This window comes from Corvus kubaryi, unplaced genomic scaffold (genome assembly GCF_017639235.1).
Source record: "Corvus kubaryi isolate FWS band 111438036 unplaced genomic scaffold, C.kubaryi_AGA036_p1.0 37392, whole genome shotgun sequence".
In the NCBI taxonomy this organism is placed as follows: Eukaryota; Metazoa; Chordata; class Aves; order Passeriformes; family Corvidae; genus Corvus; species Corvus kubaryi.
The window spans coordinates 4,429,528-4,454,037 of NW_024581131.1; the positions used below are offsets into that span (position 1 = coordinate 4,429,528).

The 24,510-nt window shown below is 45.4% G+C and overlaps 1 protein-coding gene across 2 annotated transcripts in view; it reads right to left on the reverse strand.

Annotated features, from left to right (window-relative positions):
- The window catches only part of SLC22A18 (solute carrier family 22 member 18), a 70,426-nt gene extending 45,916 nt beyond the window's left edge, over positions 1-24,510 (reverse strand). The window contains exons 1-4 of one of the 2 annotated variants that reach the window (XM_042038533.1): positions 13,341-24,510; positions 11,857-11,954; positions 9,699-9,844; positions 8,426-8,558 (exon numbers count right to left, since the gene is read on the reverse strand). In XM_042038533.1, coding sequence (XP_041894467.1) covers positions 8,426-8,558; positions 9,699-9,844; positions 11,857-11,954; positions 13,341-13,514 — 551 coding nt within the window. In that variant the 5' untranslated portion in view covers positions 13,515-24,510. The remainder of the gene's footprint in view (positions 1-8,425; positions 8,559-9,698; positions 9,845-11,856; positions 11,955-13,340) is intronic. The other variant, XM_042038532.1, reaches the window with a different exon arrangement.

A 24,510-nucleotide genomic window follows, 5' to 3' on the forward strand; every position in this document is an offset into this window, starting at 1 on the left:
CTGTTTGAGTTTCTCCAGGAGCTGCTTGTTCTTCCATGCATTTTTTCCTGACAGCTTTGTTGGGACACACCTCTCCTAAGCTTGGAGAAGGTGAACCTTGAGTATCAACCAGCTTGCTTGGACCCCTCTTCCCTCCAGGGCTTTATCCCATGGTACTTTACCAAGCAAATAGATCCCTGAAGTGACCAAAGTCTTTTCTCCTGAAGTCCAGGGCAGAAAGCTTGCTCTGCACCCTCCTTGCTGCACTAAGGATCTCAAACTCCACCATTCCATGGTTACTGCAGCCAAGGCTGTCCCTGAGCTTCACCTTCCCCACCAGCCTTTCCTTGCTGAGAACAAGGTCCAGCATAACACCTCTCCTTATTGGCTCCTGTATTACTTGGAGCAGGAAGTTCTCTCCTCCTGCATTGCTTATGCCCAGCTATGCTGTCCCTCCTAGGACCAGAGCTTGTGAACATGAGGCCATTCCTATCTGAATAGAGGGTGTCAGTTGCTCAGTCTTCCTGGTTGGATGGCCTACAGCAGACCCAGACTACAATGTCACTTGTCCTGTCCTCCCTTTAATCCTGACCCATAAATTCTTGGTCATCTCTTCATCCATCCCCAGGCAGAGCTCCATGCACTCCAGCTGCTCACTGACAGAGAGGACTCTGAGGAGTACCAAGAAGTTTCTGATGCTGGAAATACCTTCTTGCTGGGCTGCACTATCCCATGGTTTATCAGGTGGAAGAAACAAGCCCCAACAAGTGCCAGGGGTAGCCTGGAGATGGCCATTCAGCAACTCCTTTGCCCTCTGGCCGCATTCACTGCCCGGATGCTTCACATACCTTTGGCTCTGGTGGTGTGGCTGTGAGCAGGGTTTCATAAGGAGACTGTGAAGAAACAAAAACCCTGGGTGGGGCCACAGAAGCTAGTGTAGGTCATGAGAAGGTCACACCCATTTAATTTCATTCTAAACACCCCATTCAAGCAGTCTGGCCTTCACCTTGGCCCACAAGTGAACTGGCACCTCATGACAATGGGGTGTTTGGTCTCTCCAGCCACCCAGCAACCTCCTGCTCATGCCACCAATCCAGCAGCAATAGCCAAGAAAAGCACTGGGAATGGCTTAAAAGCCAAGCCCAAAGTCTTCCAAAAGGGCTGCTTTTCCACCCATCCTTTACAGCAGTCATATTTCAGGCAAAGCAGCAGCAGTGGGTGTGCTGTTCCCTTCTTCCCCTGTGGCACATGAAGGTCTCTTTTGGAAATATTCCTTCCTTGCAGCCCAAGCCCCTTGGTGCCCTAATCTTACTGCCCCACGTGACAGAATACACCTAAAATCACTGAATCTGTTTCCTGCAGAGCTTCACTCCTCATCTCCCTAACTCCAGGAGTCTTAACTCCTCCCAGTCCACCCTTCACATGCCACATCCGCACATTTCCGTTCATCCTGACCTCCCCTCCCTCCCTTGTCTGATAGCCCTTCCCACACAAGCACCACATCCTTCCTGCCCCAGCCTCACCACAAAGCTGGGTTTGTTCACTGAAGCAGATCAGAATGAAACATAAGCATGACCCTTTGAATCAAAAGGATTAGGAGAAGTAAAGGAGAGAGCTGCCCATTTGAATATGTACAAACACGAAGGGAGGAAGTTAGGGCCACCTCAGGTTGCACTGAAGGTCCCTCTGCTAGGTCTTGCTGGCCTCAGCCCTGTGCTTCAGCCCACAGCCCCTGGGACTCTCCCATGACAAAAAAAAAAAGCTGGCACTGGCTCTTTTCAAACAACTAAGGAAAAAAAAAAGGAAAAAAAAGAGAAACGAGGCCCCCAGAATGGGATGGTAATTGGGCTGACAAAGACTCTGCCTGCCTAGGACACCAGGGGATGAAAAAGAGCGTACATCCAGGAAAAGTGGGATGCATTCCCTCAAGGTAGTAGATATGTGCATGAGCATACATCGTGATAGAGGAAGTCTGCATCCCAAAGGCTGTATAATCTAAATAGCAATATTGTGAATGTATTGGATGAGGGAAGGAAACACTACCTCATTGCCCTGTATTATGCATGAGGAACAGCAGTGCAGAAAGATGGGATAACTTACTCGCATCACGGGAAAATCACAGCAGAGCCAAGTCCCAAATCCCAATTCAGGGACCTAACCACAGGCTATTCTGTGCTTTCTATTTTCTGTTAACAAAGAAAACAGTATTCTCCTGGATTTCAATCCCCAGTGATACTGCTGGATTTGCTGCCCAGTTGTGAAATATTCCAGGAGTGGGAAGAGCAGATGAAGCTCTAGTGAGTCACGAGCAGACACTGCCTCATTGTGCAACCTGCGCTGTGAGGGTCACGTTCAGCCCTCCAACTCGACCTCTGCTAGCAGGGCTGGACCCAAAATACCTTGTGCCTTTTTATAAAATTCCAGTCTTGGTTTCTTTGTGGATTTTTTCCCCCCACTTTTTACTTATTCCTTGGGGCTGTTAAGCCAGGTTTAACAAGAAAAATCAGCCACCACCTCTGCACAGCCTCGCAGGGACTCAGCTAAGGACAAACCAGGCAGGGCCCTGTGCTGCACAGAAACCCAGGGCTTTCAAAGCATCAGGAGAGGGGAGCAGCGTTCAAACATCCATAATTGTTTAGCAGAGCTGACTCCACAAACACACACGCTTTTGATTGTGATCTGGCAACCACGCACACAAACCAGGGTTTCGCTCACCCACCGCCCCCTCATTTTCTGACTCCAGGCATGGGGTGGCAAGGCAGGGCAGCCTCCCCCAGTGCACAGGCATGATGAAAGTTGGAAAAGGCAGCAGGGAAATTTCCTTAGCTACCCTGGAGATATCCTTCCCCCTCTGCCTTTTATTTTCTATCTGCCTGTTTGCTTGGGTAACTGCTGTCAGTCCATGGAGGGACACCAGGCAAATCCTGCCAGGAGTCCCTCTTCCCATGGCTCTGGTGCAAGCCAATTCCCAGCAGCCTCCAAACCTCAGCTCTCTGTAAGCAGCACAAGCCAGTCACAGGAGGAAGCTCTGGATACTTTTTTTTTTTTTTCTAAAATATCTTTTCACCATAGTTACTTTGGGAAAATGAAGCAGCTAGGCCCTAAAGGTAGAGATGCCAGGAGGAAGGAGGGTGCTTTGAGGAGAAGGGGCAGGTGGCCATCCCGTGTGGGCCAGCACAGTCACACTCTGAGCCCTCCCACCAAAATCCCTGCAGAAGGATACGTGGGAATGAGGGTTTTGAAGGAAAATGGAGACTACACCTGATAAGGCTGAGGAAGGGGCTGCCAACAGGCCCCCCACTAGCTCAACCCAAGCCTAGCCCTCCTCAGCCACACCCCATAGCCTTGAGGGCAGCCACAAGGCACTGGGCTCTCCCTCCCACGAGCTGCTGGCTCCTGTCCTAAATCCCACTCTTCCTCCCTTGGGAAAGGGCCCCACCTACGGGTGAAGGACCACGGAGGAGCTCTTGGCCCCATCATCACCTCCCTCCACTGGAGTTCAGACCAGGGGTTATAGGGAGAGCACAGAAGAACCAGGTTTGCTGAAGATGGGCTAAGGGGGAAAAAGGGCACCTTTGCAGTGGTGGTATCATCTCCCAGCGGGTACATAGCAGAAAGCCAGGGGACCCAAACCTAAAAATTGGTGGCCTAGATGCAGGAGGCAGGTTAGAGACTTGCAGGAAGGAAGAGCTGGGAAAGAGCTTAGTGCAGACCTATCTGTTATATGAATGCAGCACAGACAGAAAACTACTCAGGGCCTGCATCCTGGTGACTTCTGGTAAGTTCACAATCCAGCATCAAACTCCAGGACGCTGACCACAGGTACAATGTGCTGGTAGCCAGAAATAATGTTCTGGGACTTGGGCGTCAAGCAAGAAAAAGCTTAGGAAGCAGACTGTACCCTGAGCCACTTCAGAACAGCTTCATGAGGAGGAGGTAAACGATGCTGCAGAAGCACCTGTACCTCTCTGCCAACAACAGAGACTGAACATCAAATTTAGATGTAGCTATCTCCACTGTAGATGTCTAAGATTAGGTGAACTCCACCCAAACTGCGCTGAGGCATTTCTTAGGTTCAAGAATAGGTTAAACAAGTCATCAGAACGAGAAAACTCTGGTGCTAGGAATAGACGACAGAAGCCCTAGACCTGACTTCTGAACCAGCAAGTTGTTGAGGGATGATATGCATGATCCTCTATCACAGACTTTACAGATAAACTTTGGGGCCATGGCTTCCAAATTAAGATAGCTCCCATGCAGAGTAAGTGATAAGAAAAACCCTTTAGATTCTGTTTTGTTTTTTCAGAGAAGGCCACAACTGAGGCCCTCTGCACCTTCCCCAAACCATCAGCTCCTTGAAAAAACCAGCCCATTTGCACTTCTGTCCCCAGTTCTCCCAGGGCACCACAGAGCTCAACCAGCAGTGACAGGCCATGCTGCAGAACACGGATGACTTGCTTGCTAGCAAGCAGACTCCATCTCTCTTTCTCCCAAGTGCCTTGATACAAAGGACAAAGCAATGCCTGTACAAGCATCACCAGTCCTTGATGCTTGGCTGATCAGCATCATCCCAGGCAGAGAAACATCACAGTTTTTGCTGGAAGGGAGCAGGAGCAGCTCCCAGAAGCAGAATGCCCTGCTTTGTCCCGAAAGGGAGCACAACCCTCTCACCCTTTGCCATGCTCCCACCCGCCTTCCCAGCTCCCAACCTTCAGTCCTTTCAACACCCACAGTTTTTCCACTCTGCCGTGAAGCGATGAGAAATTCCCGGCCAGAGGACATTGTTCAAATGGGTCTTTAAAAAAATAAAATGCAATTCCCTGCTCCAGGCAAACAAGTTCCTTCTTTTCCCCATGAGGAAGAAGGATAGTAGCACAGCCGGGGGAAAAAAAAATCCCAGCAAACTATCCCCAAAGCCTGCTGTAATCAAAAGAATAATTGCTCCAAGAGATTTAAGCCTACAGCTGAGTCACTAAAATGAAGAAACATCTCCGTGTCCATAGAAAGCAAACAATTCCTGGGTCATGCAGCAGAGATTCTCTACAACCTTGTTAGAAGGAAAGCAAAAAGCAGCCAAATGCAATTAATCATAGTCCCAGAAGAAAGGATGAAATCTCTGTAATTAGCTACCTAGACTCATCTTTCCACTTGAAAACTAATCCAGCTGCCTTCTTTCACCTTTCACCCACAGGGCTGCCACTAAAGTCTGCTGCAAATACCAAACCACCTCTCCAGAGGTGCACTCACCTGCAGCAAGTGGCCCCACAATGGCTTTGCAGAAAATGTACGGGGAGGGAGAACCTCTGCAGAGTGCAAACAGAACTCCTTTTCTCAGTCACCCTTTGTGGATGAGCTGTTAGGGAGTTTGCACTCTCCAAGAACCTGTGTAGACCTCAGCTGAACTACAGGAGTTCTTTTCAAGATAGGTATTTTTTATCCACAGTCCTGACCCAACTGATCAATTACCAGAAAACATCAATTAAAAAAAAAAAAAAAAAAGGCATACAAACATGAAAACACTTTCCAAATGGTTAAGATTACAACTGCTTGTGTTAATAAATTGGCTTATACCTCATCCTCAGGTGGTGAAATTTGCCTGACCATCAAAGTTTTGGAAAACACGGGGGGAAAACGTAGCACTTTAGAGAGAAGAAGAGGAAGGGCTGGAGCTGGCGGTTACAGCTTAACAGCGGAGGTCAGGATCTAACATCCAAAAAATCCTATGCAAATCAGAACAAGACATTCAACTTCCCCAGGGCTCCCTTAATAAGTAAGAGTTGACAAATATTATTCCAACAATGAAAACAAGAACAGACCAGCTCTTTAGGTCAAATACATCAATGGTAAATACAATACAGAAGAATAATACCAAAATTACATCAGCTGAGCAACTGAGACTGATTTCTACTCCCTCTCTTGTATACAAAGCACTGCTAACATAGGAATAACGCTGCCAACAACAGACAGGGAACGCTGGCCAGCTTTGTGGTGAGGGAAAGCAAAGAACACAGAGTGGACAGAAATCTCCAGCTTTGCTCTTCCATGATACAGCAGAACCGCTTCTTTTCAATGGAGGGTGATTGGGTCATTCTTCTGGGGAAGAAAACAAATGGAAGTGATTACGCAGCTCTAAGTACAGCTGGAGCCTTCCTGTACAAATGTGGGAAACAGGGAGGGAGGATTAACATCCAGGCTGTGGGATACAGCAACAAGGCCAAGGAGCCTCGAGCGTGTCCATAATGCAACACCCACTCCTTTCCCTCCAGGTCGGTGCCGCAGACACAGCCAGAGGCGATGGCGATGCTCTGGGGGCTGTTTGGTGGCACAGAGCTTTTGTCAGCTCAGTTCCTGCTCTCCACCGATATCAGCCAAAACACTAAAGCCAGGTGGGTTGTTCCTCTAATCTTTCCACTGAAATCGGGCAGAGGAGCTAAGCACAGTGGGGTTTGGCTGCAGCAAAGGTCGCTACCAAACACCGGAGCGGCTTTCTCAGCCTGAAGCTACTGTATCAACCCTCTCTGTGCATCAGGGTGTTCAGGCGGGCCCTGCCAGCACGGTAGAGCTCGTCCCTTGCTAATAGAAACGTCTATCGTCCTTCCAGGGGGATGCACAGATCCTCACGGAATGAAACAGATGCTGCTGGCGGACAGGCTGCTTTCCCCAGTCCTGCCGTAGGTAGGACTGAAGAGCAGCCCCAAATCCACTGCGACGGGCTGCTCGGCTGCCAGGCAGGAACAACGAGCCGGAGCTGCCCTCCGCAGGATGCAAAGGAAACAACCCCCTGCATGGGAAAGCAAAGAGTTAGGTCGTTTTCCACCTGCAGCTGCCTTACTTTCCCACAATTACGGACAAGGTTCACTTTTCTCTGCGTTACGCTGCAGACACAAAGTTTAAGGTCCAGAAGCTTTCAAAGGGAGCGGGGAGTCTGGGAGCCTCCTGTTGTCTGACAGCACCAAGCCCTAACACCCAAAAGCTAGGCTGCCGTCAAGTAAATGCCTCTGACTAATTAAACGAAACAGGAGATTGCCTCCCAATGCCGGTTTTCTATAAACCTGTGACTGATGCACACGCTGAAACTGAAACCCCATAAATTTTTGCTAGATAACAATGCTGCTTCTATGTTGATGTTTAAATATGGGCATATAACCAAAGCTGAGAACTGAGGTAACCTTTACTTTCAGTTAACACATAAAAGTCTACGATCACTGTATTTGATTAAAAAATAATACGTATTAAAACCTGCACTCAGCCGGCAACGTCTACAAATACTTTTAAATGCTGATCAGTTAATGTTATGTATGCCTCCAATTTTAATTTTATGTAACCATGTAACTACAAAATGAATCTTCCTGGCCAGCCTTGTGTCACTTGTCCAACACAGCCAAGGTACAGCAGCCAACAGGTTTCAGGGCTGCTCCCTAAGGCTGCAAGGTTAAAGTGTTCTACTCCATTAACCTATGAAAGGATTTCACACACAAAATAGCATTGCTGCAGCACCAGAATGCACAATGGGGTTTAGAGAGCAACACATGGCACCCCACATCATAATCCAGCGTGCCCTGTGCAAAACACCCAGGGGATCAGGGTCACCATACACAGTCCACAGAGCTTATGGTACTAGGACAAGGATGAGAGGGATTTTTACCCTCTATCCTATTCTGTAGAGTTATTTTAACCTGAATCTGCAGAAGCAAGTATCCATAATAAAAAGAAGTAGAGCAAAACAAAAGTTTGAAAGTTCACAAGGGATTTTTTCCCCCACCAGAGCACTGCTGGGGAATCCTCCAAGGAGATTACAGCCACATGCACTTCACTGCCTGCAAAATTCTCTGGCACACCATACCTTTTGAGCATTTCTTTGCTATTGCACATTATAAGAGAAGGTAGCAGCCTGCTATGATGTGCCAGGCTGTGGAAGGGTAACATGGAATTGTCAGGTGTGTGCTTCATCTTGCTGTGACAGGGCTAGACCTCCTCACTCTCTTCCCCCACTGTCCCAAGCTTGCCTTCTTGTAGCCCAAGATCTTGCCCTATACTGAGCATCCCCCAAGGACTCAATTTTCTCCACAAGCTTCACAGTGCTCCTGATTTCCATTTCTCAGCTGTACAACACCATTTCTTAAAAGCAGGCTATGCCCTGTGTGCTGCTTTTCACCACACTCCGCTCCGAAGATAAGACATTCAGGAGAAGGACAGAATCTACCTCTCAATTCAGCTTGTTTTAAAATATATTTAAATAGGAGAAGGTGAGATTTTCAACAAGATCTCCTTGAAAACAGTGGGAGCATTCTTTGTAGCAGCATGGAAAGCAAAATTTTGAGTTCTGGTATGGTCCTCTACTGCCACCAGGAGTAAGATACCAAAAGCTGTAGGGCAGCAAAATATCTCTTACCCAGCTCCCTCAATGGTTGCAACAAAATCAATACCAAACAGGTGAGCCACTCACCCGAGTTTGGCGGAGAGAACACCTCCCAGGGCAGAACCAGCAATGATGCCCACTCCAAAGCAAAGGCCCAGCCTCCCCAAAGCACCAGCACGCTGGGAAGGAGTAGTCATATCTGTAATAACCTTCTGAGCACCTGCAGGGGGGAAAAAATATCCCTTAAAAGAAGCTTGCCACGGGGTCTGAGCAAATGCTCCAGCAGTTCCTATGGCTTTATTGCTAAGCCATTAAGAGCTTTTTGTTGTTGTTGTTTTTTGGGGGTTTCTTTCCCCAATTAAAACTTTTCTGGGTTGGTTTCTGGCCACAGACAGTTTCCCCAGCTCATAATTTTCATACTCTGCATGGAAGAGAACCTCTAAACAATGGCCCTCCCCTCTGGAAGCTCCACAGTCCATCAGTTTTGAACATAACAGCCTGATCAGCAGAGATTATCAGCTACACTGGGACACTCCATCAGTTTAATGTGGAGAGACAAATCCCTTTGGGAGTACCTGGTGGTGGTGGCGTGGGGGAGAATTACAGAGACCAGGTTTCTGTTGGACTCGATGATCTTAAAGGTCTTTTCCAACCCAATCATTCTATACAGATCTTTATGCCACAGAAAGAGTGCCTGCCACAAAATGGTCCTTTCAATCCCAGGGCACATGCTCATGCACATCACTGAGTGGAATTGGTTCAGCCCATCAGTCATGAGAAACAGAACCATTCAAACCACTCAAGTAAACCACTTCAGAAGTGGCAAGAAGCATTATTGAGTCCTCTTGCATGAGTTACATGGACTTCTAGTAGCTGAAGTTTATGTCTTTTACATGAAATATATAGGAAAACAGAACCAGCCAAAACAGAACAGCTTAGTGGGTAATGGAAGGTATTTTTGTAATAATGTTTTACCTTTTACCAGTATGCTCATTTTACCAGGAGAAAGGAAAAAGCTTCCCTGTAAAAAAAGCTTTCCTGAAGGCATCTGAGAAGTCTGGGATAACACTGCTGTCAGCAAGTGACTTTTACCCATGTCTGGATGGTCAAGGCCAAACAATTTCCTCAAGATTATATAGGAAGATGGGCCTGGAACTACAGACTACTAAGCACTGCTTTCCATAGCCAATCCACCTGCTGCTTCATGTTCCCACCATCTAATCCCTGAGGACCAGTACTCTGAGATCTCCTGCCTTCCTTCATGCTGTTGAACTGTTGACTTCCACTAAAACAAGCAAGAAGCGGGGGAATCAGGCAGTAAAAGCAATTTGGAAAGCTACTCATCCCTGACTGACCTTACCTGGGATCCCATGCATGAACACTCCTGGCAGCCTGGAGAGGAAGAGGAGGGGGATGCTGGTGGAGAGGGACATAAGCAGGAAGAAGACACTTCCAGATGCACAGGAGAGGATTAAGGCTGCTCGGGCACCAAATTGATCTGCAAACCTGGTACAGAAATGGCACAAGGTTGTCGTGTTTCTGTTTAGGTTTAAAAAAAAACCCAAAGACTTCAAAATAGTGTATCAGTTTTGCTTCTATTTAAGGGGAAAAAACAACACCACATCTAAACAGACTAACAAACAACAACAAACCCCCCAAGCCCCAAAACACAAACAAGCGAAAAGCCCAGCTGGATCAGGTTTTGACCCAGCTCCAACTCTTTGCTGTAATTCAAGTCCAAGATGCTTAAAAAGCTGAAGTTGGACAAAGTCTGAGAGTGCCACAGAAAGGGCTCTGAGCAACAGGGGCTAAGATGGCCATAAAACAGGCCTTAGATAGAGTTTCTCAGGGTAATTCCTCCTTCCTTCACTTGACTGAAGCTACGTATTACAGCTGGCAGAGGAACATTACCTTGCATAGCAATTAGTTGTGCTTACACTAAGAGGAACAGCTCCCTAAAAATGCCATGTTTGCTCTACAAACAGAGCTAAGCTTAAGTAATTAAAAGGTTTTGTGTTGACGGAGAGGTACAGGTCAAAACTTTGCTGTTTACATGTAAGCCAGGGAAGTTTACATTTGCTGTTTGTAACCTAAAGACCACAAATCATTACATTGTTGGTGTGGGAATTTTTTTTTTTTTTGTTATTTAAGGGTAAAGACAGTGCTTTATGTTCTCATGTCGGTTTAGCAGCATCAAGCAAGAACCCAAACGACTGAGCTAAGCAACACATTCTCTCCAATTCCCCTTTCTTCCTATTTTCTATTTAATTTACCCTTACACTGATATCAAAGCAGTCTCATGTCTAGAAAAATCCTTTTTATCTCAAACCTACACTGCAAATTTTGGCTTTAATCTGGCAATAGACACCTTCAGTCCCAGACAGATTCTGGTTTGCCTTTTTCCTTCCCTTCAGCAGTGATTCTGGGTATTAGTGAATGACATGCACAGAGGAGAACCAGATTGCAGGTGGCACCAGATCCAGGACAGAAATACTACTCTAGGTTTGTGTATTAATAGAGAAAGCATTAAAAGTGGGCCCTTTTCACCATCTCCATTTTTAGGAACACATTTTCTTCCAAGCAGTACTGCAGAATTAAATGTTGGTGTTTTTTTTTTTTAATTTGTCCAAGGGCTGAGATCAGATGCTCAAAGCACCACACCCCATGTACCAGAGGGTCCTGTAGAGCTCCCAATCTACGTCAGCCAGAAAAGTCAATTCCATGCACAAAAACTGAAGCACACACCAGCTCCCTATCCATTTATTAATTTGTTAACCAGTAGCAAGATTAAGAAGAGAAGTTAGATTTGCTCAGTCTCATTTTAGTTTTCTGTCACTGAATTACACATCTTTTTCAGGGTTTTATTTTTCCTGGTCTTTACGGATGCATTCTCCCACCACTCAAATTTTTTAGGGCTATTTACACGTCATTAGGAACAGGAAAGTCTGTTCCGTGGGGTAAAGAGGCAGAAAACCCTAGTCTTTTCCACTCTTTTCTTATTTTGATAGCTGAGTTTATAGATAATCTTAAAAGATTCTTAGATGTTCTTAAATGTCCATGCAAGTCTAAATTCATATTCAACATGGATGCAGATTCAGCTGAAGAAATGACACAACATTCAATTATTTTCATTGACAGCTCTACTTAACATCAATAAAGACCCTCCTTTTTTTTTGGTTTCCCAGTCACAAGACACTTCTAAGGTTACAAATGGCTGTAAAATAGTTGCAGGATTAAGCTGTTAGGACCTGGGCTCTGAGGGCTCTGGTGGTTTAAGCCCATTCCCAGGATATTGTTACACTTAAATGTGTGTCATTAAAATGTAGCTAAGTTAATATAAAGGCTGCTTCTATGCTGCAGTATTTCTAATAATAGCATTTATTTTTCCCTTGCTCATTATGAACTCCTCAAACATTTCAACAGAACCACAATCAAGAACTAAATGATTTTTACGAAAGTGTAAAAATGCCTGGCCTTTTTCAGCTATGTAAAGGGTCATGAGAAACATTCTCACTTACCTTCCAAAAATGTAACCTCCCACGAGCTGGAGGACACCGAAGATTGTCTGGAGGTAGCCAAACCCCACTGAATCCAAACCTAGGCTCTTTGCCAAGTACTAAAAAACAAACAAACAAACCCAAAACCCAAACCCAACAAATAAATTGAAAAGAAGCATGTTATATTTATGAATAAACATGTTAATGTCTGTGTGGAGAAGATCACAGCTCCAAACAATGACTTCCGTCAGCTCCCCACCCCTATAGATGAAATCTTCATCAGGCCAGACACTGGTTGGTTAATAAAGACCAAATGTCTCTGTCCCATACCCTGAAGGACAGGGGGATGTGATCAAAACCATCAATTTTGCACCAGGTGACAAGTCTGTATCACCATTTACCTTTGCAGTTCAACACAGCTGCACATATTCAGCAACTGCTAAGGGGGATGAGGGAAGTTTTAAGTGCCTTCCTGCCTCCAGACCCTGCACCTGAAGCAGCCCAAGCATCCTTTGGGAGATGACTATGGAAAAGTCTTGGAACTGTTGTTTAATCAAGCAAGCCAGAATCAATACAAGATGAGCAAATATTGCCTTTACTGGATGGTACACCCACAGCCTGAGATTGCAAAAAACACTGATGCACACCTTGAAGAGCCACAATACTTTGGAGTTTTTAATTTAAATGCTTTATATTCAAGGGACAGCTATTTCTGATTCATCTTTTTGTTGTGTCATGTTTCTGTTTAGCCTGGAGGTGCAGGGAGACCTTATCTCTGTCTACAACCACCTGAAAGGGATTTGTAGCCAGGTCAGGTCAGTCTCTTCTCACAAGTAACTAGCAATAGGACAAGAGGAAATGACCTCAAGCTGTGCCAGGGATGGTTTAGATTGGATATTGCAAAATGTTTCTGCAGTGAGGGGATTGTCAAGCACTGGAACACAGTGCCCAGGGAAGTGGTGGAATCACCATCACTGGAGGTATCATAAAATGTGTAGATGTGGCACTTAGGGACAGTGTTAGGTTTCTGATTGGACTCAATGATCTTAAGGGTCTTTTCCAACTAAAAGTCCTCACTCATTCTATAAAATCAGACAGAAGAGTCCAGTAAGTGAGAAGCAATGAATCCCACTGAGCTGGTTAATTACACACTCAGAAAAACCCACCTTTGATCTGAAACCTCTGCTTCCTGATAAGCTGCTGGTTGGGTCACTCTCACAGTCCAAGCAAGAAGACACAAATTACATCAGCTTCACCCAGAGCCCTCAGGCCAGGAAAGGGCTCTTGGTGCTACTACAGCCCATGTAATAAAGCAGCTTTTATGGCCTAGGTGTACCCTGGAGAGAGACACAGCCTGCCTGCTCGGTAAGGATACCAAGTATTCCTTTCCGCTTCAAGAATACCATTCCTCTTTCCTGCTAGAAGCTATCTTCTGACTTTGCTGGAAAACTACAGAGCCTGGCATTGAAGGAGATGTGCTGTGAAGCAAGAGAACCCATACTCACAGGCATGACTCCCATCTGCATGAAGACAAGGGTCAGGTCTAGGGCTGCAATCACATAGGCAACACGGATCGCTTGTCCCCTCTTGGCCTCTCCTAAGTAGCCACTCTTCCCCAGGGTCTCATTCCTCGTTCCTGAGGCTTCTTCCTCACCTTCAGAGCTGGTTTTTGCATTCATAATGCTCACAGCACAATGACTTGTTGCAGGACAGGCTGGGAAACGACACGAAGGCACTTCCTAGCTGAGAATGTGAAGCGTAGATAAGGCGCAGGAGTTGTGTGCACAGTTCAAAGCTTACAGTGTGAAAGGTGCTGAGCCAGCATGCCGTGGATTTAATGTTTCTTTCTGTCTTTTCTCCTCTTCCCTTTGCTTACTTGCTAGGCAGGATCAAAAATAACCATGCATCAAACCACAGATCTGGTTCTTCAGCCTTGTCCCAGGTGGGCTCACTGCCCCAAGCACCATCACAACAAAGATCAGCTGGAGTGTCCCAGGGAAGTGAAAGCGAACATTGCCCCAAACAAGAGCACGTGATAAGCTCTTCAACTCTTTTAACTGTTTCACTTCCTTCACATCTATTGCCTCTGGTGGCTCAGGAGAGATGACTGTTTTAATTCTTTATTAAAGGCACTTTGCTTTTACTTTTGGAGGTTGCAAGTGAAGCTTACAGCAGAACAGCTATTTCCAATTCCAGAAGGTTTATACAGATCCCAGAACAAACACAAGTCTTATATGCAGTCAGACCCCCTCTCACCAACACCTTTACTTGAGCCATTTTCCATCCTTTACCAGGTGCTGCAAATTTATAGTAATTCTGAGCTAGCAAATGTTCACATGTGACTCCACTCAGACTACAGATTACCAGCCAAGGTCAAAAACATTAAAAAAAAAAAAAAAGGTATTAAATCCACACAAATCATGAGGCTGACTGCCGACTGGGTAATGAAATAAATAAGACTTATTTGGCCTTTGGGAGTTTTGTTATTTGCTTGCTTGTTTACTTAGGGTTTTATTTGTTAGTCTGCTTGCTTGTTCGCTTAGGGGTTTATTTGTTTGTTTTCTCACTCGTTGAAGCCTGGAAGTCTGGTTGAGGATTATCTTTATTTTGAAGAGAAAAAGAAGGCAGAGATTCCAATGCTCTGACTTTGTACAATTATAGAACTTTCGGAAGGAAGGGAACTGGAGATCTCATCCACCCTGCTGCTTGAACACATCAGTTCAACTGTAGCTTTTTCTAGGCAAGCTTTGAAAATCTCCAAGAAAAGAGATTTGCCCCTTCTCTAAGTATCTGGGAAAGAAGTTTTTCCTACTGCCCAATCTGAATTTCTTGTGCTGCAGCTTGACCATGTCATTCAGTTCCCCTAATTTAGTAACACCTCTGCTCAGAAACAGTCTTGACTCGCCATGAAGGCTGACACAGACACATCAACACAGAGACACACACAGATGTCTGCTGGCTTGGGTCTGGAGTGGTTGTCAGAGCTCTAGGATTCCAACCAAGCCCGGGGAGAGTGAACTGTAAGATCTCTGGGCACACCTTTTTGCTCAACATATCGCCACTGAGCTCTGGGATTTGCTGAAGGCTGCCAGGCTCCACCTCCTGGCAAAGGAGGGAGAAGTCTAAAGGTTAAATCTCTCACAAGGGTTGGGTACCGTATCACTGGAGATTGCACAGAAACAACCCTTCACAAACGCAGAGCATGAGTGAAAAAAGCACCTTTAAAAATGACTTTCCTACAGCAATACTGGCACTCAAGCAGATCCAGCTCACAAGATGCCAGAATCTGTATTTGTTACTGAGCAAGGACGATTACCCAGCATGTATCCCAGCTTAGCAAAGGATCAGTGCTCAACATTTGGTTCATCTCAGAGCAAAACAATGGATTCGCCTGCACTCTGAATGTCCTTCACTACAGTACCAATATCATCACTCCCTGGTTTGTGCTGGATAGACACAGTGCACAAATTATCATTGAATAGAAGAGTAAAATTAATGACAGAACTCTTGTTTATGGATGTTTCAAGACAACCAAAAAAGAGACTCATACAAATGCAATGTAAAACAGTGCTTACAGGAAACCTTCCTGCCTGGGACTGTTTTGACTGGTGAGTTCAGCAGCAACTGAAAACAGATCCCAGCAAGGCGACCGGGGAAGCAACGACTTGCAGATGCAGCCACTCTCCACCAGATAGGAGCCTCGTCCTGCCAGTGCAAACAGCTAGCCAGCCACATGCTCTCCCTTGGATTTGGCTTCTTTTTACTGGCATTGACAAGGGAAGTGGAGTGAAAAACCACAGAGTTTAATTTCCAGCCTCTGGGGCAAAAGGCACAGTTCTAAAAAGCAGGAAGCTAAACTTGGTGCCTGGTGTGGAGAGGTCCGTGGAGAATAAGCTCTGATCGTCAGTTCCTGTACACCCCTGGATGACTCAGCACCCAAGCCTGCTCCTTAGCATCCCAGATCAGGCTGCAAGTAAGGAAATGCCCTGGGCCCAGCTAGGTGATCCTCTTCTAGCCGTAGTCTCCTCGGGCAGGATAATTTCTCTCCCGATCCCAGCACTTTGACCCACACAGGACAAAGGCAAGAAGGTGGCAGTTTTAAGCCATCTTTGCAAGTCATGAGCCAGGTCATGTCCATGCTGCCCTGGCCCCAAGGATGCAGGCATGAGCTGTATTCTCCAAACCTGGCCAAGATGCTGGCAGCCTCAAAGCATCTCAGTATCCTCTTGCAAGGTCTTCTGCACAGGAACTGGGACTTCCCTGACTTTCAGCACCTGATTTTTAGACTCTTGCCCCATGAATCAGTCGGTCTAAGGGCTGAATGTGGCAGCAGGAGCACTGATGGAAATATAGCCAGTGTGAACGACACAAGGCAGATTCTCCTCCTCCCCTGAGTGAGAAGTCTGACTGAAAATGTCTGCAGGAGCCTAAGTATGATGAAGATTAACCCTGTTCCCAGCTATGCTCTGCTGAACATCACGTTTGCAGCCATGCAGCTCGGGGCCAGCTCATTTATACCTGTAGTGATAATGCACCACTAATGACAGATGGCATAAGCTGGCACTGCACTTTTATCTAAAGGCTCCTTCTGGCTCAGTTATAGCCTACACCATGGGTAGCACTCAGTCACAGACAAGCCATCTTTGAAACACAAAATTAATTTTGAAACTGGGGAGGAAAGGTTATGAAGAGGAAATGAATTTTCTTGGGTAGGATAAATAAACTTTGAATAGACATATATTTCAGGGAGACTACCATGAAAACAAGCAAGGAGATAAATATCTTGTGGTAAAATTGCAGATCAGTCCATTAGTTATGCATTAAGCCTGGACACTTATTCTCAGCAATTTTGGAGTATTTATAGTTGCCCTTCCTGGTATATCTTTCCTGAGCCCTATTTATCTGGTGATCTCTGAAAAAAATAGAGCAGGAAACCTGAGAACATCTTTTAAAATCATAAAGGCTCACTGTTTATGTTACTTGGGCAGATTTTTTTTTTTTAAATTACTGGAATGGGAAGCAAGGCTAGCACATGCATAGGGAAGGAAAATCCACCCACATCAATAGCACAAGTTGAAAATGTTGGTTGGAAAATGATAAACTGGGGGGAAATAAATCTCAAATCCTTCACTGACCTTGTATTTTTTCAGAGAGGGAGCCTGATATGAGCTGGAGGAATACAAGGTCCCCTGGGTGGGAGTCTGCAGAGGGTCAAAACAAGCTTTACAGCCTCAAAAGAACCTTGAAGAGGGATGAAAATGCAAATGTATTACCCAGAAATGAGGGGCATCTCTCAGGCCTCAATCCTCTACAAATTTAAACTGGTCGGTCTCTTCAGCTACACAAAAAATCAGTGGGATAAAGCAAATCCTGCTCCAACATAGATCAGTCACAAATCCCTGCCCTTGTGGGTACGCATCCATAGCCATGGCAAGCATGACAGCTGGCTGGGAATGCCAGGGAGGGAATCACTGCCTCTTGTTGCCAGCAAAACCTTCATTTCTCCTTGCAAAGAGAAACAGCACCTCTGTGTGCTGTGTACTGGGGGTGCCAGGAAGGACACGAGGTGCGAGATGAATCATTATGAACATACCTCATCTCCCTGCCCAAGAAGCAGCAGAGATAACCCTTCCTCTCTTTGGAAGAGCATTGAGAGGCCACCTCACCAAAAACAGTGAGGCAGGCAGACATTCAGACAAGGAGAGACATAACAGCCCTTCACAGAGACACAGTCCTCAGGGAGCCATTGTCCTGGGGATGTTTCTTAAACTCTGTAATATGAGAAAGGAAATGGAAGAATTATCTCAGAGTGATTCCTCAAGAGTGGGAATGCTGAACGGCTGTAATGAGGGAAACTGCTTAACACCAGCCATGGTCGGTGGTAATCATCAAATCTGCAGGATCTGGCCTGATCCCTCTCTTTCCCCGACCCCAAGACCAAGGGAATGGGCCTCATTTGTATTCTGGTGAAAGATTTATACAGTTAAGCAAATAAGAGCATAGATGGCCTGGTATTGCCAAAATTGTATCCCAAGTTTGTTGACTGATTTATTCCTTTGTCTAATTGTGTCCATGAAAAAAGCAGCTCACTAATGAACGGAAAAAGACTTCACATGGCCAGCAAAAAAAACCCAACCAAACCAGCCATGTTTAGTTTAAAAAATAGCACAGTCTTCAGGGATATTCATAAAAACTGCAGAGACAGTCCAAATTGACAATGAAATCAGATTCCTGGTGGCTGCTGTATTTTTTTGGCTTTTTCTATGTGTGTATTAAATAGCAAAAAGCAATTATTTATAATTCGTTTTTATAAAAATGCTGGTGTATTTATTATGCCTAGCAAATTATTTTGTGAAATGGAAAAGCCTATTGTTCATTCTCTTGGTAAAGCCTTTGTTACTTAGCATATTAAACTGCAAATCACATTTCATCTGAAAGGTCCCTTCCAACACAAAGCATTCTGTGATTCTATGAAATATGGCTGGTTATTATTAACTTTTTAATGGTAAACTCCCAAAGCTCCAACTAATATTGAGGCCCTGTTTGGTGCCCTGTAAACACAAAAAGAGGTTGAGACTCAGAAGAGGGGAAAAGTATTAAATCCTCCTTGTCTTGCAGATGGGATTCTAACAGACAGAGGGGTTTAATGACTTCCCTGAAAACAGAGGAAGTCTGTGGAAGAGGCTGGAGTCAGATTCAATCATCCTTTGGTTCCCTTGTTTAACCACAGGGCAGTTTCTTCTAATATTCTGGAAAAATTAAAAGAGAACATTTCTGAATATTGGAATTTGACAACAGAACATGCAGATGAGACAGAGACTGTGTCAATTGTAGAAGAGTTTTGGAAAAATCCTGTGGCCTGAATTCAGGAGAGTTACACCAAAAATAACATGACCAAATAGGAAGAAAAACTCAGTTCTTTGTACCCATCCAGTCTCCTGGACTCCAGCAGGACCTCACCAGGGCAGGAGTCTCCTGTGCCTGCTCACACTGAGTGCCACCTTGTGTAGGATGATTTCAGCTCAGCCAGAGAACTCACCTCTGGATCATCTCCCTACCCAGAATCTCCCGAGCAAACAGAAACCCCTCAAGTTTCAATGAGCTGTTGCCATGCAGTGCAGAAGGGCTGCTGGGCTGCTTCTCCTTCAAGCAGGGACATCAAAAAACAGCAAATGCCTCCAGTCTGTTATGCCAGAACATTGAAGAATCAGCAAGAACTAGATGACCCTTAGTGAAAGCCCAGGTCTGCTGCATGACCTTGCTGCTGGGCAAATGATTGTCTCCCCTGGACTTGACATTCTTCTTCCACAAGCCACACTTGTTTTAAGGAAGTGTGACCTGTCCATCTGTGTAGGAAACTGTGATGAAGGTCTGGTTATTCCATCAGCTGCTGAGCAGGGTCCAGGCAAAGCTCCACACACTAATAAGCCGTGGTGACAGCGCAGAATCAATGAATGCTTCTGCTGCCTCTGTGGTTGTGTCTTCAGCTTCCTGGCATGTTGGCATGCCCAGTCTTCAGACAACTCGCTGCTGGATAATGGATGGAGCCCTGGGCTCCAAGATACACACAGTGCATTGGGAGTCCAAGGTTCACAGCCAAAGAATATGCTAGAAGTGACAAATCCGGATGCACACACAAATAGAGCCTCATACTTTGCCTGCAACGTGCAATATTTCATTCAGCTGGTATTGCGCAGCCACCTCCTGGAATTGCAGCAATGTCTGGAATGCAAAAGCTGTTTATCATTTAAATAACATTTAGGCCGTTATAATTTATATGAGAATTGTGACTGATTGGGGCTGTATGGAGCTTCTTGTTGTGGTTTGCTGTAGGAATGCTGCAGATTTCCTCTGCACACATTACATTCTGCACACAATGGGAGTCCCAGACATTTTCAGCTAGTCTCAAGCTTCTGCCTTTACCAAAACATTTTCCTGTGTCAGAATCAAACAATTGCCTGATTTATAAATCTCAAGCATTCAGGAGACCACCAGCAACACAATGTAACAAGAATCTCTCTGTCATTCAGCCTTCCAACAAAGCTACACACAGCACAAACAAAACACGGATGTGTATCCAGTGTTCCTGCTAGCGCGTGTTTCTGTATAGAGCAACTAGAAAAGGGCAAAGCATGTGTCTGTAAAACCTTGCACATCCCAGATACAGCTTCCCTGCACACAAGGGTAAGACAAATCCTTGCCCAGCCTTGCATGGAACTAACATAGCATGTAGTGGAAAGAGGACAGCTGACTCCATGGCTTCATCCCCTACATGAGTGGGGGATAAACCGGTGTTGCAGATATTTGCTGCCTATGGCTGGAAGAAACAGAGGTATCCAGGGTCATGCATGGCTGGATTTGTCAGCAGCTTGAAAGTGGTGAAATGTGCAAACATGACTACACAACCCCTGATCTAGCTGGGCTCTAAATGACTTAAAAAGCCTCATCCAAGGTCCTTATTCTTCTCCCCCTAAGCAAAACACCTCATTTCAGATGAAGGCTTGAATGGTCTTGTAAGGTCAGACCAAATCCTGGAGTTCACACTGTTGCAAGTTGGAACTGAGCATGCACCCCTGCCTGTCAGTCAACTGAACCAGGAAAACCAAAGTTTTCAAAGCTCTGGAAGACACCAGTCCCTGGAGGTATCCTCTCTGCCAGCTAGGTGGTCTGCATCCCCTGCATAAGCAATAAAGGCTGTAGCCAGGGCTACTTGGGGAGAACTACTACCATCTTGATTTTAGTTAGGAATACAAGAGCAATGACAGTCCTACAAAAGCTGGGGTTTTTGTTCAAACCACCAAAAGGCTTTGGAGATGCTTCATTGTTTCCTTCTGGCCTGCCCATCCAACCTCTGCTTGAATTTACCTGAGACAAAAAGAAATCAAACCACCTTTGCTGAAAGTGGGAATTCCTCATGGACTCCTTAGCACTGAGATTGTAGGGGGAACCCACTAAAGGCTCTTGAGGGGTATATGATGAATCTTCACAGTGGTTTGGGGAAAATTTTCAAGGTAATTCAGCAAAACCAATGTTGAACACTGAATACAACTCTAGCATGGACAGATAGATGAGAGTGGAAAAGTTTAGAAGACACATCCCTATGCTCAACCTACTCTACCATATACTTAAATCCCACTTCAAATACATCTGAAATTTTGCTGTAAGAAGCCAGAATATGCATGGTACCATTCAATTATCTTCTTTCCAATTTCAACCTCTATAGGCATGGCCTTCCTTCAGAACAAAGGATGAGGATGTGTTTCTAACATGTTGCAGGTATGTCTGACACAAGAAAACACCAAACCTGCTCAATTGTTCTCTCTTGAAAGCTCATTTCTCATAATAATTCTTCAGAATTATTTTGGAACAACACCAGGACCTGTGAATTAAAATTTATCTCTCTTTGTAAAGAATCAGAGCAAACGTTGCACACTGTTAGGATCCAATCCTGGCATCACGACATGAGTGGCACACACAGATTTTCCCAAGACAAAATCCCTAAGAGCTATTTGTTTTTAAAAATTATTTCAAAATACTTTTAAAGCTTATCCCAAGATGATCACAGGCTCACAACCCAGAAATCAAGGAAGTTCTACAAATTTTTAGATTAGCTCTGTAAAACTGCCCCAGGGAGGGTGCTGGGAAGTAATTCCCCAACTTCCAACCTTGACTGGGTCCTGAAGGCTCCTGTTAAAACCAACACCAATCTACTCAGCAGGTCTGCCCAGCCTCTCTCCTCACTAACTTCAAAACAATAAGGATTTATTCCTTTTATTTATTGCCCAGTACAGCCAGGGGAGTAGTGGGTTATGTTCCTTCTGAGCCTCATCAATCAAGCTGCCAAATTCAGCCATCTCTGCGCAGGTGAAGCAACAACCACCACAAATCCACTGGAGGTGCCCTCAGAAGCTGCAGGATTGCTGGGGCAGGTCAGAGGCAAATCTTGCTTAATGGCTATGGTGCATGAAAAGAAAAGACTCTAGATTAAATTTGCAGCCTCGTGGTTAAAAAAGAAAAAAAGAAAGAAAGAAAAAAAAAGAGCACCATTCTTCCATCTGCAAAGCAAGTGCATTTGATTTAGAAAGCAATGAGATTCTGTAAACATAACACCTCCAGATACATTTCTTTCCTTCCAGAGCAAACTCACAACCATTTGGCCACTGTCAGCTTAAATGATTTCACCTGGTTTCTATTTTCTCTTTGAATACCAACGATGACCAGCTGACTCACTTTTACTTTGAGAAGTACAAAATCTGGATTACTTGGCTTCAGACTGAAACCCTGACCCCAGTTCACTGGGAATTTTGCCTCTGATTTCCATGCTGCCAGGATTTAACTTTCAAGTCTTTCATCCAGCTCCTCTTCTGCTTTTACTGTTAGGAAAACATTTGTTTCAGATTCACGTGGTCATGACTATGTTTGAGAATGTGTCTCATGGTTCACACTAGAAGAATTTGGTCCATGTAATTTTGAAATGCCTTCACATGCATGCTCACTGGGGGGCAGCGAGATATCTACTATCTTGCACAGCATCAGGGTGTGTCTTTAATTGCACCTTTATGGAATTAAAGTTTAATTGAGAATGAAGTACAAATTCATCTCTTTGTGCCTGATTGTCCTGTCCTAAAGTCTAAAATTCATCCTACTTGAAACAGAACCAGGCACCTGGAGCTCAGTGCCCTACACACTTGTTTTAGCAATAGCTCCTAAAACAAGTTTCAGAGCCACTGCTAAGGGCAACTTTTAAGGCCACAGAATAACCTGATGATTTTTCAACCTGGTCATAGCACAGGAAAAAACTTGACTTTCTCCTGGCCTCCACTGTCCACCAAAGGACATTACAACCACATGTAATCAGAGTATTTAGTAACATTTCCAACCATGACCTCAGGAAACAGGTCCTTCCAGCCTCTGTGCAAAACTCAAGATCCGTCTCATTAAGCAATAGCTGTGTCAGTGGGTGTACTGCAAATCATTAGAGAAAGCCTTTAGGCCAGTGTTACCTGTGGTCTTCCACCTCTTCTGCTCTGTTAGGGGACGTGGCAATTGTTTTCTCTTTGGATCTGTGGGATGCTGAAGACTAATGGGATGTGTACTGAGTGCTGTTGTGGATGGCACATATGTATCCCTAGATGCTGCCCCACGTATAACATAGGCTGAGCTCCCAGCAATGAGTCACAGCACCAATTGTTCTGCATTGTATAAACATGCTTGTGGTGCGCTGCTGGATCCAGGTACAATTAACTCCCCACCTGATTGTGGGCATGGCAGCCCTATTATGGTTAAACTGCTGTAAAATGAATGTGATGGACTTCCCCAAGGGAGCTCATTGAACCACTCCCTCTGCAGCTTCACCACTGGCTGGGCAATGTTTGGTCCACATTCAATGCTCGCAGCAAAATTAATGCTATGATTCTAGCAGAGAGATTACAAGGTGATTGTTTTTCTAGGTTAAGAAAAAAATAAAATTTTAGTGCTGCGTCTTCAGAAAGTTACTACCCTAAAAGCAAATTTAAAGCTGTAGGCGAGAAGATAAATTAATCAAAGAATACAAACAAGAAGCTGAGGGGTGAGGAGGGAGGAAAGATTATCTCATCATGCTGCGTCATTGCAGGATATCTCAACACCCCATCAAAGGGAATGGAGGGAGCAAGCCCTGAGGGAGAGGCAGATAAGAAGAGGGAATCCAGCTTGGGGTGCAAGAGAAGGAACAGCCAGATCCCACAGCACTGTATTACTTTGCCAACCGCTCACGGAGAGGGAACCTGCCGCAGGAAAATGTACAAGAGAAAAAACTCCTGGGACTCCTCAAGACGTGCCAGGCCTCCATGAAGCCAGACAAGTGTCTCAAGGTCTGCATCCTCTACAACTGTATCTGCTTGTCTTGACTGCCAGGATTAGAGCTGCCATTGAGCAAAGTCACTATCTGTCATATTTGAGAAGTGGCAGTTTGGCAAAGTTCCTGGTGACTGAAAAAGGGGAAACAAAAGGCTCACTTCTGAAAAGGAGAAAAAGGAATTTGGCTAGAAAGTGTTGGTAACACACCAGTGTTTTGGCTACTGCTGAGCAGCACTGGCACAGCATCAGCGCTGTCCGGGGAGGGGACAAAACCAGGCCACCGACCCAAATTAACCAAAGGGATATTCCATACCTTATGATGTCAGATGCCATTCACAGGGACCTCGACAGGCTGGAGAGGTGGGACTGTGTGAACCTCCTGAAGTTCAACAAGGCCAAGCGCCAGGTCCTGCATGTGTGTCAGGGCAATCCCAAGCACACATTCAGACTGGGCAGAGAACATATTGAGAGCAGCCCTGGCGAGAAGGACTTGAGGGCATTGGTAAATGAGAAGCTCAGCATGACCTGACCATGTGCTCTTGCAGCCCAAAAGCCAGCAGCATCCTGGGCTGCATCAAGAGCAGCATGGGCAGCAGGTCAAAGGATGGGATTCTGCTGCTCTATTCCACTTCCATGAGACCCCACCTGGAGAGCTGCATCCAGCTCTGGGGCTCCCAAAGTAAGGACGTGGACTTGTTGGAGTGAGTCCAGAGGAGGCCCACGAAGATGATCAGAGGGCTGGAGCACTTCTCCTATGGCGACACACTGGGACAGTTAGAACAGCTAGGACCTTAGAACAGCCTTCCAGTACCTAAAAAGGGCTTAAAGGAAAGATAG